Source organism: Salvelinus sp. IW2-2015, linkage group LG11, assembly GCF_002910315.2.
Source record: "Salvelinus sp. IW2-2015 linkage group LG11, ASM291031v2, whole genome shotgun sequence".
Lineage (NCBI taxonomy): Eukaryota > Metazoa > Chordata > Actinopteri > Salmoniformes > Salmonidae > Salvelinus > Salvelinus sp. IW2-2015.
Window position 1 is genome coordinate 18,489,896 of NC_036851.1, and position 16,884 is coordinate 18,506,779.

General features: G+C 47.8%; 1 protein-coding gene across 1 annotated transcript in view; it reads right to left on the bottom strand.

Annotated features, from left to right (window-relative positions):
- LOC139022605 (mitochondrial S-adenosylmethionine carrier protein-like) overlaps window positions 1-16,884 on the bottom strand; it is a 109,006-nt gene that overhangs the window by 37,259 nt on the left and 54,863 nt on the right. Inside the window, exon 5 of the mRNA XM_070445822.1 lies at window positions 5,095-5,112. Coding sequence (XP_070301923.1) covers window positions 5,095-5,112 — 18 coding nt within the window. The remainder of the gene's footprint in view (window positions 1-5,094; window positions 5,113-16,884) is intronic.

Below are 16,884 nucleotides of genomic sequence, written 5' to 3' on the forward strand. Positions count from 1 at the left end.
AGAGATGGAGTGCCTGAAAGCCACATATGGTCAGATTTATATTGATAAGCCATTTATAGTGATGGGAAGGCTGAGTGAGGAGATTTTTCACATACTACTGACACACTCCTATGAGGGAGAGAGGGATTTTATGTGTGTGTGTGTGTGTGTGTGTGTGTCCAACTAATGCTGATATAGGACCACATCCAGCTGTGTATCAGCCAAGGCTGATACAGGGGCAGATAGCTGAAGTGTGATAAGGATAAGGAGGTAAACCCAGTGATTGAGAGGGAGTTAACTGATCTGAGTAGTATGGCAGGTGACTGACTCAACTGAGATAGCTCATAACTCATGATGCCATTGTATTGCATTGAACAGGTGTGCAGGTGAGTAAGTTAACCCAAGAAAGTGAGAAGGAGAGTGAAAGAGAGAGAGATTGAGAAAGAGCGAGCAGTTATTTTCCTCCCTCTGTCTCAGACTGGTGCAGCAAGTCCTGTCCCCTCCAGGCAGCGCAGCCATACTAATATTCCCAGAGTTCAGAGGGCCACAAATCTGCTCGGCACATGGAAGGAGAGGCGCTCCAGCACGTATAAAAGGCACATACCTCCAGTGCTTACTCTGCCCCTCGGGCCCCCAGCTCCGGCCCCGCCTCATATAACGGCCCAGCAGAGAGAGAGCAGGGTGTACAACTCCGTAAAGCCTGCCTGCCTTTGAGGCCAGTGGGCCGGGTCGGGTCAGACAGAGCCAGGGGGGACCAGACAGAGAGGCACGGACCAGGCTAGGTCAGAAGGCCCCAGCGCGTGTCACGACTCTGGCCCTGCATGATAACACAACGCCACACGGCCAGGCCCAATATAACCACTGAGGAACAGACAGGATAAAGGGCTGCATTGAGCAGGTCTGACACAGCCTGCTGCCCAGCACATAAAACAAGTGTTTAAACAAATAGGCTACCCAGCCATGAGCTAATTCAACACGTCAAATAGGGAGACGGGCAGAAGAGGGACTAGAGTATCGCCAGCAGACAGTGTGGTGAACAGAACGCATTGTAGATTTAATAAGAGGATGTGGTAGAGCAGCAGAGAGGCAGGCAGGCAGGCCTCTGTTGGACCTAGTGAAACAGATTGAGGTTTTCTTCCACTGCCTGCCACAGTTTGTTTGGTTAAGTACACAAGGGGCATAACGACATGAAACCATGGGAGAACTAAGCCACTGAGTCACAGTAAGACTAGTGTGACTAAGACAGAAAACATATTAACACATTGTGGTTTGTGGTCTGCACTTGGACAGAGACAGAGTCCAATGACTGGAGAGATAGAGTGAGAGAAAAGGAGAGAGTGAGAGGGATCAGCCTTGTTGACTCTTAAATGGTTTGCAATGCAAACACGTTTTCCATTCTTTTAATGCATGCGAGTGACACCAGAGTAGGGGATATTTCCCCACCACCATTCCGTTTGCATGACAGCTCAGAGCCAACCTCTGCTCCCAGGCCCCACACACATCTGTGTCATTCAGCCTCGGGGGACAGGATTCCTCTGGATGGATGGGGGGGTTAGTGTTACCAAACACATGACAATGAGTCACATGGGCCTGCTGGCTGTGTGTGTCTGTGTGTGTGTGTGTGTGTGTGTGTGTGTGTGTGTGTGTGTGTGTGTGTTTGTGTGTGTGTGTGTGTGTGTGTGTGTGTGTGTGTGTGTGTGTGTGTGTGTGTGTGGGTGTGTGTGTGTGTGTGTGTGTGTGTGTGTGTGTGTGTGTTGTGTGTGTGTGTGTTGTGTGTGTGTGTGTGTGTGTGTGTGTGTGTGTGTGTGTGTGTTGTCCTAAGTGTATTAGTATTCAGAGATGCTTCAGGCCGTCACAGGCCCTTAGCCACTCACTTGACGGCAGGAAAAACACATGTCAAAATACATTTAAATTGAGCCTGATTGCAGGGCCTGCAGTTGGCTGTATTTTGACAAACGACTTTAATAGGTCAGGCTTCACTCCCTGCATACTGATGAGCATCTGGATAGCTGGAGATAGAAACGGGGGGAGAATCTAACTATCTCTGTCTACTACTGTACAGGACAGCAACAGCCAGCACTAACTACAGTCGCTAAGAGGAGACAAACTTCCCCAATGTGTAGGAAAACTATTTTTATTTGATTATGTTCTCTTTGCATGACGTCTTCTGCATTCTTTAGGACTCAGGCAATTCCAGTCTATTGGATCATACATTGATCAGACTTTTCAGATGACGCATGGGCTTTTTCCTCTCTTTCCTCAATCAGATTCAGACAGACACCTCTGGGCTCAGACACTGCTGGAGGGTTGGTGCTGGAGCACTCTTCCTTTTACACATTTTAACAACCTGTCACCCATCTGCACAGCTGGGCCTTTTACGGCTCCATTCAGACTGAGGCCTGTCTCTGTTTCTGTCCTGAGCAGCACTGGAGCAGGGCCTATACTGCTGGCCTAAGGGCCTGAAAGTGGCTGGTTTAGAAACTGTCAGACTCAGAGAGAAAGGAGAAGAGAGGAATGGAGAGATGTCAGTGCCCCAGTGCCATGAGAGAAGGAGAGCATGAAAGAGAGGGAGAGGGGAGGAAAGAGAGAGAGGAAATCTCCAGCAGAATGTGGGCAGCTGTGCTCATCAGGCTGGATGGATGGGGAAAGGAACTGCTAGACAAGTCAGGGAATCTGTGACATTTCAAGGAAGAGAGAAGAATCTCAAGGAGAGACAGGGACTCAAATGCAGACTATAGTCTGCAGGACAGAAGGCTGTGAGGTTCTTCACTTCCTGGTAAGAGGATAGGGCAGAACTTCAAAAGGTACTTGGTGTGAACAGGGCAGGTCCGTGCTGTTCTGACGCACTAGTAGAGACCATAAAATGCTGCCCCCCGCAAAACTAGAATAGTTCCAGTAAGCAAAATAACATTGAAAAGACATCTAAAATACATATTTTCCATATGTTTAAAATACATATTTTCCGAACATTGAAAAATACTTATTTCAGGTACATTTTTGGTTCTGAATGAAAGTTGAGAAGACTAGGAGACAGAAGAGAGAATAGGAGACAGACTGCGTCTGGGGAGAGAGAGAGGCAGCAGGAAACAGATGGGACTCCGATGGTTTAGTGATCAGCTTGATCTCAATCAGTAGGAAGAGAGAGCAGAGCACCATGGGCCGTGTGAAGACCTACTGTATGTGAGGACTGGAGAGAGAGAGCAAAAGCGAGAGAGACAGAGAGAGACAGAGAGAGAGAGAGAGACAGACAGAGAGAGAGAGCCAGAGAGAGAGAGAGACCCAGAGAGAGAGAGAGGAGGAGAGAGCGGAGAGTAGAGAGACAGAGAGAGAGAGAGAAGAGAGACAGAGCCGAGAGAAGAGGGAGACAGAGAGAGATAGAGACAGAAGAGATAGAGACAGAGAGAGAGAGAGCGACAGAGACAGAGAAGGGAAAGAGAGAGACCAGAAAGAGGGAGAGAAAGAGAGAGAGAGGAGAAGAGAGAGAGAGGAGAGAGAGAGAGAGAGAGAGAGAGAGAGAGAGAGAGCTCGATGAGAGAGAGAGAGATAAAGAGGGGGGGAGACAGAGAGAGAGATAAAAAGAGGGAAGAAGAAGGCGAGGGAGAGGTAGAGAAAGAGAGGGAGATAAAGAAACAGGGAGAGAAAAAGAGAGGGAGAGCGAGAGACAGAGACAGAGACAGAGACAGAGACAGAGACAGAGACAGAGACAGAGACAGAGACAGAGACAGAGACAGAGACAGAGAGACAGAGAGAGAGAGAGCAGCCCAGAGCCTAAGTCCACATGTATTACCGGCTAATGCAACCAGACTGCACACTGGATCAACTGGCCACCAGCCACACCACATATACAGTAGGCTACACACTACATACAACACGCACACACACACACACACACACACTTTGTTATGTCAAATTTCCTGAGGTTTATGTGGGTCTTGTCATGCAGGGCTCCCTTGAAAAAGAGACTTTGGTCTCAATGGGACTCCCTGCCTAAATAAAGTTAAATGTTATATATATTTTTTTTTTATACACACAAACAAACAACAGCTATACACACATGTGCACACTAGACCTCCGCTGGCCTGGAGGAATAGCTACGCTAAACGTGGTGGTGTGGCCCACTCAAGACCACATGCCTAAATAAAACAGGAACATAATACGTTGTTTTTTTTCATGCATGTGGCCTGTGTGGGCCACACACCCATGTTTTGCATAAAAGTCTATAGATACACATTGGCAAGCACAGACGCACACAGCAATATGCCTCGTGCAAATCAGCAGACTTCATAAGGAAACATTAGTGACATGTCATAGGGATTGATAGATATACCACTCTGTAATAAATAGCTTTGAATTTGTTAGGGTATAAATCACTCCAGCAGGTAATTACGTTGGACATCTTTCACTTTTATCGTGCAAACAGATCAACCTCAATAAAACTTAGTGAGAACCAAGTCAGACCAGTTTGTCTGTCAACTGATTCATGACCTTTTTAGATAGGCCTACCGTGAGTCACTCTCTCTCTCCCTCGCTTACGTGTACATTCACACATCGCTGCGCAGGCATGTTCCCGCTAAGTGCCATTGTAATAGTGCATCATGAAGATAAGGGGGTCAATGTACACTGCCTGTTCGATATCAGGCTATGGCTGTAAAGTAGTCCATAAATGTTGTAACTGAATAGATTCATTTATTGAATATAAACAAAACTGCACAGTCAAAACCACATACCTACAATTCACTACATTACTACCAATGTAGGTCTATAGACCAAGGGGCTGTTGAGAATAATTCTGTCATCAACTCCCCTATCTATTAATAAATAAACAAACTCTTATACGTCACCAAACATCGAACAACTTCCTGTGTGCATGTAGCTGTATGTAAATGTACATGACCTAATGTCACACGTCCATACGAGAGGAACAAGTCCGGGCTGAATCACCAAGCGTTCTCCAGGCTGGACAAACATATGAGCACATCGACCCAGCACCAGGAGAGCCTGCTAGAGCCTGGCCGTATAAGCACCCCTCAGGGACAGGGCCTCTAAATAAATTAAATACAGCCAATCAATAGGGGGAGTCTGATACCGGAGCTCTGGACACACAGGTGGCCTAACACTTCATAAGACAGAAGCCTGGGAGGGAGAGAGGGCGAAGGCCAGAGGCAGATAGATAGATAGATAGATAGAGAGAGAGAGAGAGAGAGAGAGAGAGAGGAGAGAGAGAGAGAGAGAGAGAGAGAGAGAGAGAGAGAGAGGAGAGAGAGAGAGAGAGAGAGAGAAGAGAGAAGAGAAGGGGGCGGCGGGGGGGGGCTGCTCATCATGACAGTGGCCGGGAAGCCAAACCTGCTTGCTCTCTCTCTCTCCTACAGAAAACAGACATCCATACACTCTGCTGTACAAACACACACCTTCTGTAGAACTGTGCTTGCACTACTACACATACCTATACACACACAAAATGGTTCTGTACAGACGCAGCCAGGCACGAGTGTGAATGCACTTCCTGAAGAATTCCAACTGACAGCCTTTGAATGGCACGGCCCGTCGGCACAGCGTGTGTGTGTTTAAACAAGCCAAACAAGGGCAAGCGCTCCAGCACACCGTGCACTAGCACACCGTACTCCAGCACACCGTGCTCCAGCACACCGTGCTCCAGCACACCGTACTCCAGCACACCGTGCTCCAAGCAGACAATCACAAGCCAGCTGGCCCGGCATCCCATCAGCCAGAGTGGAGTTGGAGGACAATAATATTCCCAACAAATTAAGACTTGTTGTGAGCTCTGGCCAGGGGGAGGGAGGAGGGCCTGAATCAGCACGCTGGCAAACATTCAAGACAGCAATTCTATCGACATGAGAGAAATGACTCCCAGAAACAGCCCATAATATTGACGTTGTGTGGCTCTTTGCCTGTCCGGTGTACTGAGGCGTTTGAGGGGACGCCTGATACACTACCAGAAGAAGGCAGATATAAGAGACAAGCCACTCCATTATCAGCAAAGCACCTGTGTTTGAGGCTGTTGCTCCACAACCTCCAGTGAACCTTGCAGTCAGCAGCAGGTTGTTGCTAATGTGAGACTTGGAGAAACACTCACATTCTGCATCTGATGCACATGAGCTAAAATGGATATTCCCGTCTTTCAATGACAAAAATCCTCAACACAGGTGAAAAACTAGGTTACACACACTGACCTAGAGTACAGTAATCAGTGGTTAAATTGGGATTTGGGAGGTGGGGGGTCCTTAGTCCAAGGAAGGCAAGCACATACCACAGCAACCCTGGATGGGAGACAAAAGACACATCTCCTTCAAATTTTTATATTTGGTGATGTTGACAACCAAACACAATTCAGTTACACTTTTGCTAACTTGTCGACAAGTTAACAAATGATACGTTCGATTCACGTCTCCATCTAAACCAAAAAGTTATAGGATTAAGCCAGTGGCTCACATGAAACTATCCAAGCATTAGATATCCTTTAAATGTTTATATTTGGTTGCGTTGTCAACCAGGCAACAATTCAATATTACTTTTCTCATACAGTAAATAGCCTAAAGTTAAGGCTATCTTACAAACTGATTTAACCGTATTTATTCAACTTTAAAATTAGTAGCACATTCCATGGGCATATTTTGTGGTTAGCCTCATGTAACTATAAACGTCTTCTTATGTAATCATAGAAAGTGGGCATGTTCAAGACAGCATGCAAAGGTCACAGGTCTATGGAGATCTTCACAATTGCTATAATAATCTGCGCAGAATCTCGAACAGCAGTGATCACTTGCACTTTGTACTTTTAATGTGATCTCATCTGCAATCCAGGTCATTTTGTTGTGCTATTAGCTGAAGCACAGTGATAACACATTATGTTGTTGTACTGTATGAATAGAACATATTTGACAATTGTATTCCCATCTTTTAGATGGTTGAAAGCATAGTGATAACACATTGGTAATTCAACAAACTTCTGGCTGTTTTTTTGAGTGGCTGATTAAAGGCTGAAATCTCCTTGATCTATATCTCAAATATTACCCCAAATTCCACGTTGGATTTACATGGTGTGTCCAGTGGGTAGCAACATATTGATGATGACTTGAATGTCCCAAAAAAAACATTCCACTGGCACTCAGCCAACAACTGATCATGCACTGTGAATATAATGTAGGTCTATCTGTTACACCTGACCAGTGTGAGCCTACATTTAACCCCGGTCCTCCCCACACATTCAACCCCATCGGCGCCATAGACGAGCGCCAGCGAGCATAACTCATACTGCTGTTAAATACTCCAGTTCTAAAATGGTATATTTGACTCATTTCTTGGATTTGAGAATTAAATGCTGCCTAGTAACGCTAGAAAGCTCCGTGATCCTCCTCTTTTAACAGTGGCCTAAAAACTGCTTTCAAATGTGTGTTTTCCCACTACTGCATTAAGAATGTTGTACAGTAACTGGGCATGTGTAGCATAATTCTCACCCTATGCGGCACTCACCATTTGAATGCGCCTCGAGAGGAATCTTATGTTCTTGCATAAAATACTGCAGGCTAAACAACTCAATAGGTCAACTATTCTACTATGGGTTTGTCTTATTTCGCTGTTGCTTACGCATGTTTTTGGCTGTGGAAAATTACATGTGGACAACAATTTTTCATTAGATAATTCAAATAACCAAAGGTATTCAACTCCGCCTGACTCTCATTTTGGATCATAGGTACCGGGTGTCGAACCCGGCCCAATTTAACCCCTGACAGTAATAACAGACAGTCAGCTCACACTCACTCAAAATTGAAGGGTTTTCTATGCATGCAGGCAAAGCACCTTTCACTGCAGTGCCAATGATGTCAGAGGGAGTCTGTTAGGTAGCCAATTAATTATCCTGTGGTATGGCACACGATGCCCTCTGGGCCAACCAATTAGGTGCTGACAGCTAGGAAGAGATCTACAGCTGCCCGAAGGCCTGGATGGGCTACAGGACTGAGGCTGCATGGGACTGCAGAGGGTTGCATGGGGCTTGGGCTGGGGCTGCATGGATGTGAGGATAGAGGGCTGTGGCTGGGGCTGCATGGAGGTGAGGATAGAGGGCTGTGGCTGGGGCTGCATGGAGGTGAGGATAGAGGGCTGGGGCTGGGGCTGCTGGAGGTGAGGATAAGAGGGCTTGGGGCTTGCATGGAGGTGAGGATAGAGGGCTGGGGCTGCATGGAGGTGAGGATAGAGGGCTGGGGCGGCATGGGATGTGAGGAATGAGGGCTGGGGGCTGCATGGGAGGTGAGGGATGAGAGGGCTGGGGCTGCATGGAGGTGAGGATAGAGGGCTGGGGCTGCATGGAGGTGAGGATAGAGGGCTGGGGCTGCATGGAGGTGAGGATAGAGGGCTGGGGCTGCATGGAGGTGAGGATAGAGGGCTGGGGCTGCATGGAATGGTGAGGATGAGAGGGCTGGGGCTGCAGGTGGAGGTGAGGATAGAGGGGCTGGGGCTGGGGCTGTGCATGGAGGTGAGGATAGAGGGCTGGGGCTGCATGGAGGTGAGGATAGGAGGGCTGGGGCTGCATGGAGGTGAGATAGAGGGCTGGGGCTGCATGGAGGTGAGGATAAGAGGGCTGGGGCTGCATGGAGGTTGAGGTAGGAGGGCTGGGGCTGCATTTGGAGGTGAGGATAGAGGGCTGGGGCTGCCATGGAGGTGAGGATTGGAGGGCTGGGGCTGCATGGAGGTGAGGATAGAGGGCTGGGCTGGGGCTGCATGGAGGTGAGGATAGAGGGCTGGGGCTGCATGGGAGGTGAGGATAGAGGCTGGGCTGGGGCTGCATGGAGGTGAGGATAGAGGGCTGGGGCTGGGGCTGCATGGAGGTGAGGATAGAGGGCTGGGGCTGGGGCTGCATGGAGGTGAGGATAGAGGGGGCTGGGGTGCATGGAGGTGAGGATAGAGGGCTGGGCGGGCGATGCATGGAGGTGAGGATAGAGGGCTGGGGCTGCATGGAGGGTGAGGATAAGAGGGCTGGGGCTGCATGGAGGTGAGGATAGAGGGGCTCGGCTGCATGGAGGTGAGGATAGAGGGCTGGGGCTGCATGGAGGTGAGGAGAAAGGGCTGGGGCTGCATGGAGGTGAGGATAGAGGGTGGGCTGCATGGAGGTGAGGAAAGAGGGCTGGGGCTGCATGGAGGTGAGGATGAGGCGGGGCTGCATGGAGTTGAGGATGGAGGGCTGGGCTGATGAGGTGAGGTAGAGGGCTGGGGCGCATGGAGGTGAGGATAGAGGGCTGGGGCTGCATGGAGGTGAGGATAGAGGGCTGGGGCTGCATGGAGGTGAGGATAAGGGGCGGGCTGCATGGAGGTGGAGGATAGAGGGCTGGGGCTGCATGGAGGTGAGGATAGAGGGCTGGGGCTGCATGGAGGTGAGGATAGAGGGCTGGGCTGCATGGAGGTGAGGATAGAGGGCTGGGGCTGCATGGAGGTGAGGATAGGAGGTGGGCTGCATGGAGTGAGGGATGGGAAGGGGCTGGGGCTGCATGGAGGTGAGGATAGAGGGCTGGGGCTTGCATGGAGGTGAGGATAGAGGGGGCTGGGGCTGCATGGAGGTGAGGATGGAGGGCTGGGGCTGCATGGAGGTTGAGGATAGAGGGCGGAACTGGGGCTGCATGGAGGTGAGGATAGAGGGGCTGGGGCTGCATGGAGGTGAGGATAGAGGCGCGTGGCTTCATGGAGGTGACGATAGAGGGCTGGGGCTGCATGGAGGTGAGGATAGGAGGGCTGGGGCTGGGGCTGCATGGAGGTGAGGATAGAGGCTGGGGCTGGGCTGCATGGATGGTGAGGATAAGAGGGGCTGGGGCTGCATGGAGGTGAGGATAGAGGGCTGGGCTGCATGGAGGTGAGATAGAGGCTGGGCGCATGTAGGTGAGGATGGAGGCTGGCTGCATGGAGGTGAGATAGAGGCTGGGCTGCATGGAGGTGAGGATAGAGGGCTGGGGCTGGGGCTGCATGGAGAGGTGGAGGGATGGAGGGCTGGGGCTGCAATGGAGGTGAGGCATGAGGAGGGCTGGAACTGGGGCTGCGCAGAGGTGAGGGATAGGAGGGCTGGGGACTGCATGGATGTGAGGATAGAGGGCTGGATGGGCTGCATGGAGGTAGGATAGAGGGCTGGGCTGGCATGGAGGTGAGGATAGAGCGGGTGGCTGCATGGAGTGACGATTAGAGGGCTGGGGGCTGCATGGAGGTGAGGATAGAGGGCTGGGGCTGCATGGGAGTGAGGATAGAGGGCTGGGGCTGCATGGAGGTGAGGATAGAGGGCCTTGGGGCTGCATGGAGGGTGAGGATAGAGGGGGCTGGGGCTGCCATGGAGGTGAGGATAGAGGGCTGGGGCTGCATGGAGGTTGATGGATGGGCAGAGGGCTGGGGCTGCATGGGAGGTAGGATAGAGGTGGCTTGGGGACTGCAGGAGGTAGATAGAAGGGGCTGGGGCTGCATGGAGGTGAGGATAAGAGGGCTGGGGCTTGCAGGGAGGTGAGGATAGAGGGCTGGGGGCTGCATGGAGGTGAGGATAGAGGGCTGGGGCTGGGGCTGCATGACATTGAGGCTGGGTAAGGGTAAGAGCATTGAAGTAAGTAGGAAAGTAAGTAAGAAAGGGGTTTAGGCGATAAGGTAGAGTGACCTAGGGGAAGAGTGAGAGGTTGGAGGGAGAGGGGGATGAGGGGCTGAATGAAAAGATATCAATGGAGGGATTGAAGGCCTGGAGACAAGGGGAGTAGGGGAAGTAGAAGGGTAGAGAGCTGAGAAAGAATCTGAGAGTTACACAGTGAAGGTGTGAGTGGTTATGAAGGAGAAGGGTTGGGGGAGAGGTGCCAGGTAGATGGACACTGAGGTGATGGGCCATGGAGAGGGACACTGAGGTGAGGGGCCAGGGAGAGGGACACTGAGGTGAGGGGCCAGGGAGAGGGACACTGAGGTGAGAGATTATACTGCTCAGTCCAGTAGAACAAGTCATTTGACCTCTGTCAGCTCTACACAAAGACAGGCAGAGCCCTCTGGCTTGGCGCATCCCCCTCCAACACACAGCAGAGTGCAATGTGGGAGCCGAGCCCAGAGCCATGACACACAGAGCAGAAACATTCTAACACACCAAGCACTGCCTTCAGGGAGATCCAGCTGTTAGACACACACACACTGCATCTCTTCCAGAGGTGTAAAACCTGTGCATAAATCAGCTGTGGATCAGGGCTTCTCTGAAGTCATCTCTTTTACAGCAGTCTGGAAAGGTTGGGATCATCTCAACGCTATTAAAGGACACGTGTCTGTTATAGTGGTCATCTAAACATTCTCTCCACTACAGTACAAAGCTTATGGGAATCAGATAAGCTCAGGACAGCTGGCAATAGCGGAGCTTCAGAAGGAGAGCTCAGGTCTGATTGGCAGTGACAGTATGAACCCACAGACTGCATGGACCTGATCACTCCTCAACAAGCCTGTTCAGAACTCCCTCAGAAACAGGCCGCATGATGAAATCACTGACTGACTGACTGACTGACTGACTGACTGACTGACTGACTGACTGACTGACTGACTGACTGAATGGATGGATGGATACATGGATGGATGGATGGAAGGAAGGAAGGACGATGGATGGATAGAGCAGTCATTTACCTTTCAGTATTGAAGCAGATGCTCTACTAGCCTAGCTACAATGTTACAGGACTCTATGAATGCTCCAGGGAAGCAGATGGAGACATGAGTCAGCCTTTCACCAGTTCCACAGCCAGTGGGGTGTGGTGAGAAAGGCTGTGTTACTTACATAGTCAATGTTTTATTTTTTCTTCTCCATTCGACATTTTAAAAAATTACATCATTGTCTGACCCCTGACCCCAATGGGCTGTTCCAGATGTTTCCAGATGGCGGTCAGCTGTTAGTCGAGCTTTTCGCTGAGCTAAACTAAACAGACATGTCAGCAGTGCTCTCCCAGGCTGGTGGGGGCCTACAGGGCCAGAGAACAGGGACCAGGGCTCTCAGCCTGCAGCAGGTGCCACCATCTGGCCAATGTCACAGCACTATAGCCTCCAGAGAACAACTAGGCCAGGGGTTCTCAAAGTGGGGTACGCAGAGGTTTAACAGATTAAACTCATTTTGGCCAAGGGATCCGTGGAACAAGTTTAGAGGGTATATTACAATACAATACAATCTAATATTACATACAATTTATGTTCTGAACACTGGGCAACATGGGCCTGGGAGGATCACTGGGATATTGGTATCCATAGTGCTCCACCAATTATACATTTTTCAACTTATTAATACTTATTGTATATTTTTTTTACATAAATGCACCATAATTTAAAGCTAGAATCCTTAGATGCTACATCCATTTTTGGTATGGAATAGCATGATACACCCAATGATTCATAAAGAATATAACTTATGAGCATAGTTCAACTGTTATACCCCATCATAACCCAAAATATAAGCTTGTTTTACACCAATGTTTGTAAACAATGTAGATGGTTAAAACTATAATTTTGCTATCATGGATGGTCAGTCCTTGCATCCATAGCTCTGTCTATGAATTTGAGAGTGGTTATTTCTCCAGGCCCATTCCTTCAGCTTTTTACCAAAACAGAGTGTGGAATTGCAGGAAATTAGCTTGAAAACTGCTACATTTTATCACTGACACCAAGAGGTGGGTCTTTAAAATGTTCCTTCCCAGGGCCCGAGACTTGGTTCCTCCGGCCATGCACTGCCGAAGTAAAACTCCTTCAATAATATTTCTATCTCACTCGAGTTATAAGGGGTCCCTGATGAATTTGCTATCACAAAAGGTCTCCCCGAACCCACAAAGTTTGAGAACCCCTGAACTAGGTTACACATCCATGCTTCAGAAATACAGGAGCTTACATCCAGAAAATAATTTCAGAAAAATATTACCCTAACCCTAGACCTGACCTTAACCTAACTCTTATTCTAAACCTGAACCTAACAATAACCTTAGCAAGCAGTTGCTTATCAACAGATCGTTTGTGGATAGTATGACCATCTGTAGAGTATCTACAGATGCACTATCTAAATAAAGTGGGACCTATTCTAGATTGGATTATTCTATGTTATTCATTTTCAAATCCATGCAGTAAAAATGTTCTTTGAAAGGTGCCCAGGCAAGAACACACTATTAATCAATTTGACATTCAATTCAACATATGAATTGGCTGAAATTGAAACAGATGGCCATGTGATGATGAGAAGGATGAGAGCAAGCAGGATGAGAGAGGGAGGAGAGAGGAGTGTAACTAAGCAGTTTCCCCTCATGAAAGAGTAGTTCCACTGTTAAACAAGTGTGAGGTTAACCTCTAATTACAGGGTTCTCCCTCCCAACGTCTCTCTACAGTGATAGAGATTTACAGTATTTACCCTCTGCTCTCCCATCCCATCCCCCCATCCTCAGGTGATAAAGCCCTGGCATGGTGGAAATTGATTCCTTCAGCCTCTATGCCTGTATAGCTTATATGACCCGATTCAGGAAATTAGGCGTATGTCGCAAGTCACAACTTCACAGGAGAGCTGTTTGAACATAAAACATATTTTTTTTATTAAAATTCATTTTTTTGGCAGAAATGCCTTTTTGAACATGTGAACTTTTTAAATTTTTATTTATTTCACCTTTATTTAACCAGGTAAGCTAGTTGAGAACAAGTTCTCATTTGCAACTGCGACCTGGCCAAGATAAAGCATAGCAATTTGACACATACAACAACACAACTTTCATGTGCTTTAATATCAAATGTGTATGCCATCTGTAAATATGAATAACATTTTTAAATTACGAGCCTAGTTGATTTAGCCAAAGAAAAAGTGAGCAACCTTCCCGCTAGCCATGAATGGCTGAGATAATGAGTGGGCTGGACATGCTGAGAGATGAGTTTGGATTGGCCTACCATATAGCATCTGTCTATTGGAGCTGATTAGTATGTTTAGGTAATCGTGTTTAGGTAATCGTGTTTAACGCGGCTTTAAAAAAAAAAGTATTGCTTAGTAAACTGCATAAACATAATGTCAAGTTAAAGTGTACTGTTAGCTAGATAATGTTATGGGTATGCTCTCCACTTTCTGGAGGACTGAGTTTTGAAATCAGTGGAATTCGAGTATGATACCTAAGGAGATAGAGAAAACACCTGTCTGGAATACATTGTCAAACTAAGACAACCATGCATGGCATCAGACAGGAGATGCGTCCAACCATGATGTATACTGGTAAGATTTTCAGATATTACACATTTCTAATTTTGACAGAAAGTGGTTTAATTTCAAGTGTACTGTTAGCTAGCTAATGTTATGTGTATGATCTTATTCTTCGTATCTCAGACACATTTGCTTGATTAGTTATAGCCATAGAACTTGGTGGTTAGCTACCTGCAGATTCATGTAGGGTAGTAACGGCATGAGTTGTGTTTATGGTCCATTGTTTAGCTAGCTTGCTACATGTCTTAACAAAAGACTCCACTCTAATTTTGACAAAGTATATTCATTTCAAGTTAAAGAGTACTGTTAGCTAGCTAGCTAACGTTAGCTGGTTGGCTTGCTAACTAATGTTACATCATGCGTTGGGATTCATTGTTTACCTATCTAGCTACATTTTTTAACAAAAGACTCTCGTCTTAGTGTGCCAGAGCGCAGAATAACTGATGCATTTTTGAACGCTAAACACTCGTTGAATATGTCCGGTGTCAGTAAACGTCGGCGACAAAGTGTAATTCAATTGTTGCCAGCAGCACAGGTACAGTCACCAACGCTCTGGATAATGTGAAAAAGCCTAACCAGCTCTGCTAGGGCGAGTAAAATGGTCAGATTGGGGTGTTCTCTCATTATGTGTCTGGAAGTAGCTAGCCAATGTTAGCTTGAGTGCTTGACTGTAGTTGTGAGCTTTCGGAACAACCCTACTTATTGGCCAGATCGTCCTGAACGCTCTGAACGCGAAACCACAGATAAAGTGATAGTGCGAGTAATGTTCAGTGAGCTGTTCTCTCTCTCTTAGAGAGAGAGATGGGTTGGGTTGGATCAACCCTTAAAGAGATGGGTGGGGCTAGGCTTAAGAGGGTGGGAACGATGCTGAATGGGTGTAGACAAAGAGGGCTCTCCAATAGTAGTACCAAAACATGAAAGACAGTTTTCTCAAAAGTGAGTTTACAAGTTGATCAACTTTCAAAGCAGATTTACTTTCCCATTGTTTCCTCAACTGTAGTGTATGATACACCATTTTGTATCTCTGAGTCTCTACTTTTATCCAATGTAAAAAACAGAAATTCAAATGTTGCTAAATAAGACCGAATCCAGGTGGTGAGTCACATATTGCTTTCTTTCTTTCTTGACCCCCCCTCCAGTCTCTCCTACTCTCCCCCCTCTCTCCTCTATATCCCCCACCACTCTCCTACCCTCTCCCCCTGTTCTCATTCTCATGACCGCACTCCAGTCTGTCCTACTCTCCCCCCTCTAGATCCCCCCCCCCGCTCTCTGATTCTCTGGGTTCCTCACCAGGCCCACGGTCCTTATTGGAAACACATGTGTGGGGCCCGGATAGTTTTCTGCTTGGATTGAGCTAATCACGCAGAAAATTGTGGGAAGCAAACATAGCCCCGAGACCTGGAGAGATATGCTCATTTCAGACCGCTAACGGCAGCCATGTTGGTCACGTCCACACCACCGACCCTGACAACAATGATCAGCTCAAACATATCTGTCTCCTAGCCTTGGATAATAGAATAATAGATATAAAAAACCATGTCAGAGTGGGAGTATTTGTTGTGAATCCCTGTGTCCTGTGTGTGTCTCTACAAACAGATTCCCTCTGGCCTAAAGGCCTGGGTCTGATGAACACTGACATCCAGCTAGGGTGTCCCTGCAGCTTCTCTGAAAGGTCAAATGCCTGAGAAATCGTTGAGATCTGGGCAACAATCATAAATGGATGAAAATAAATAATCACTGCATTCTCTTCAGTTTGGGTGTAATACCCATCAATGGGTAGTAAGACACATAGTGCAGGCTAATGTAGACGTAAAGTACATACTTTCTACGCTCTCATCGTGGTCAAATACAACTGTCATCTTTGAATGTCAATTAACCTTAAATAGAACACAGCCAATGCACATAACTACAGCAGTGATGCAATAGATACAAATATTAATCAGTGTTTGGTTATCCTAGCACATGAAGTACCTCTCTAGAAGGACAGCAACGTTGGTCAAGTCAGTCCTCACACAATCACCCCACATAATTCACTAATACTGCTGATACTGAAGCCCTTCAGAGAGTCCATTATATCAACACACAAGCACAAACACGTATGACAGGCCCTGACCCAGTCTGGGACTGCTTTCTGAATCACTTCCCTGATGGGGAATACTCTGCAGCAAAGTCAGAGACACATAACCATGAGATGTATGATCCATGGGTGCCTGTGGCTCAACCTCCTATGGATCATCATGCTCCTCTCCTCATCTTGGCCTTGGCCCTGTACAAGGGGTGTCTGTCTGTCTCCATCCTGCCTGTGTACTCATCCAGAGTCCACCTCCTCATCCAAGTCTATTAGTCATCAGTACCTCTGCTTGTTGTTCTAGCGGAGGCCACGAGGCTTGTTCTCAGATATACACCAGGAGCTGTAGAGGAGCACCTGCCAAACTGCATCCCACTGGGAGTGTGTGTGAGGGGAGTGTGTGTGAGGGGAGTGTGTGTGTGTGTATAGCACATAGCACACAGACCCTCATCCATAGTCCTGCCAAACACATTAACCAGAGAGATTAATGACAAAAGGAGAGGGGAGAGAGATAGGCCTACATAAACTGATATCATAAACTCTCATCTCTACCAAGGCAAAACTCAGCCAATAATATCCAATGTGAGGGTTCTGAGTGAGACAGAAACAATTAGCCCCATTCTACCAC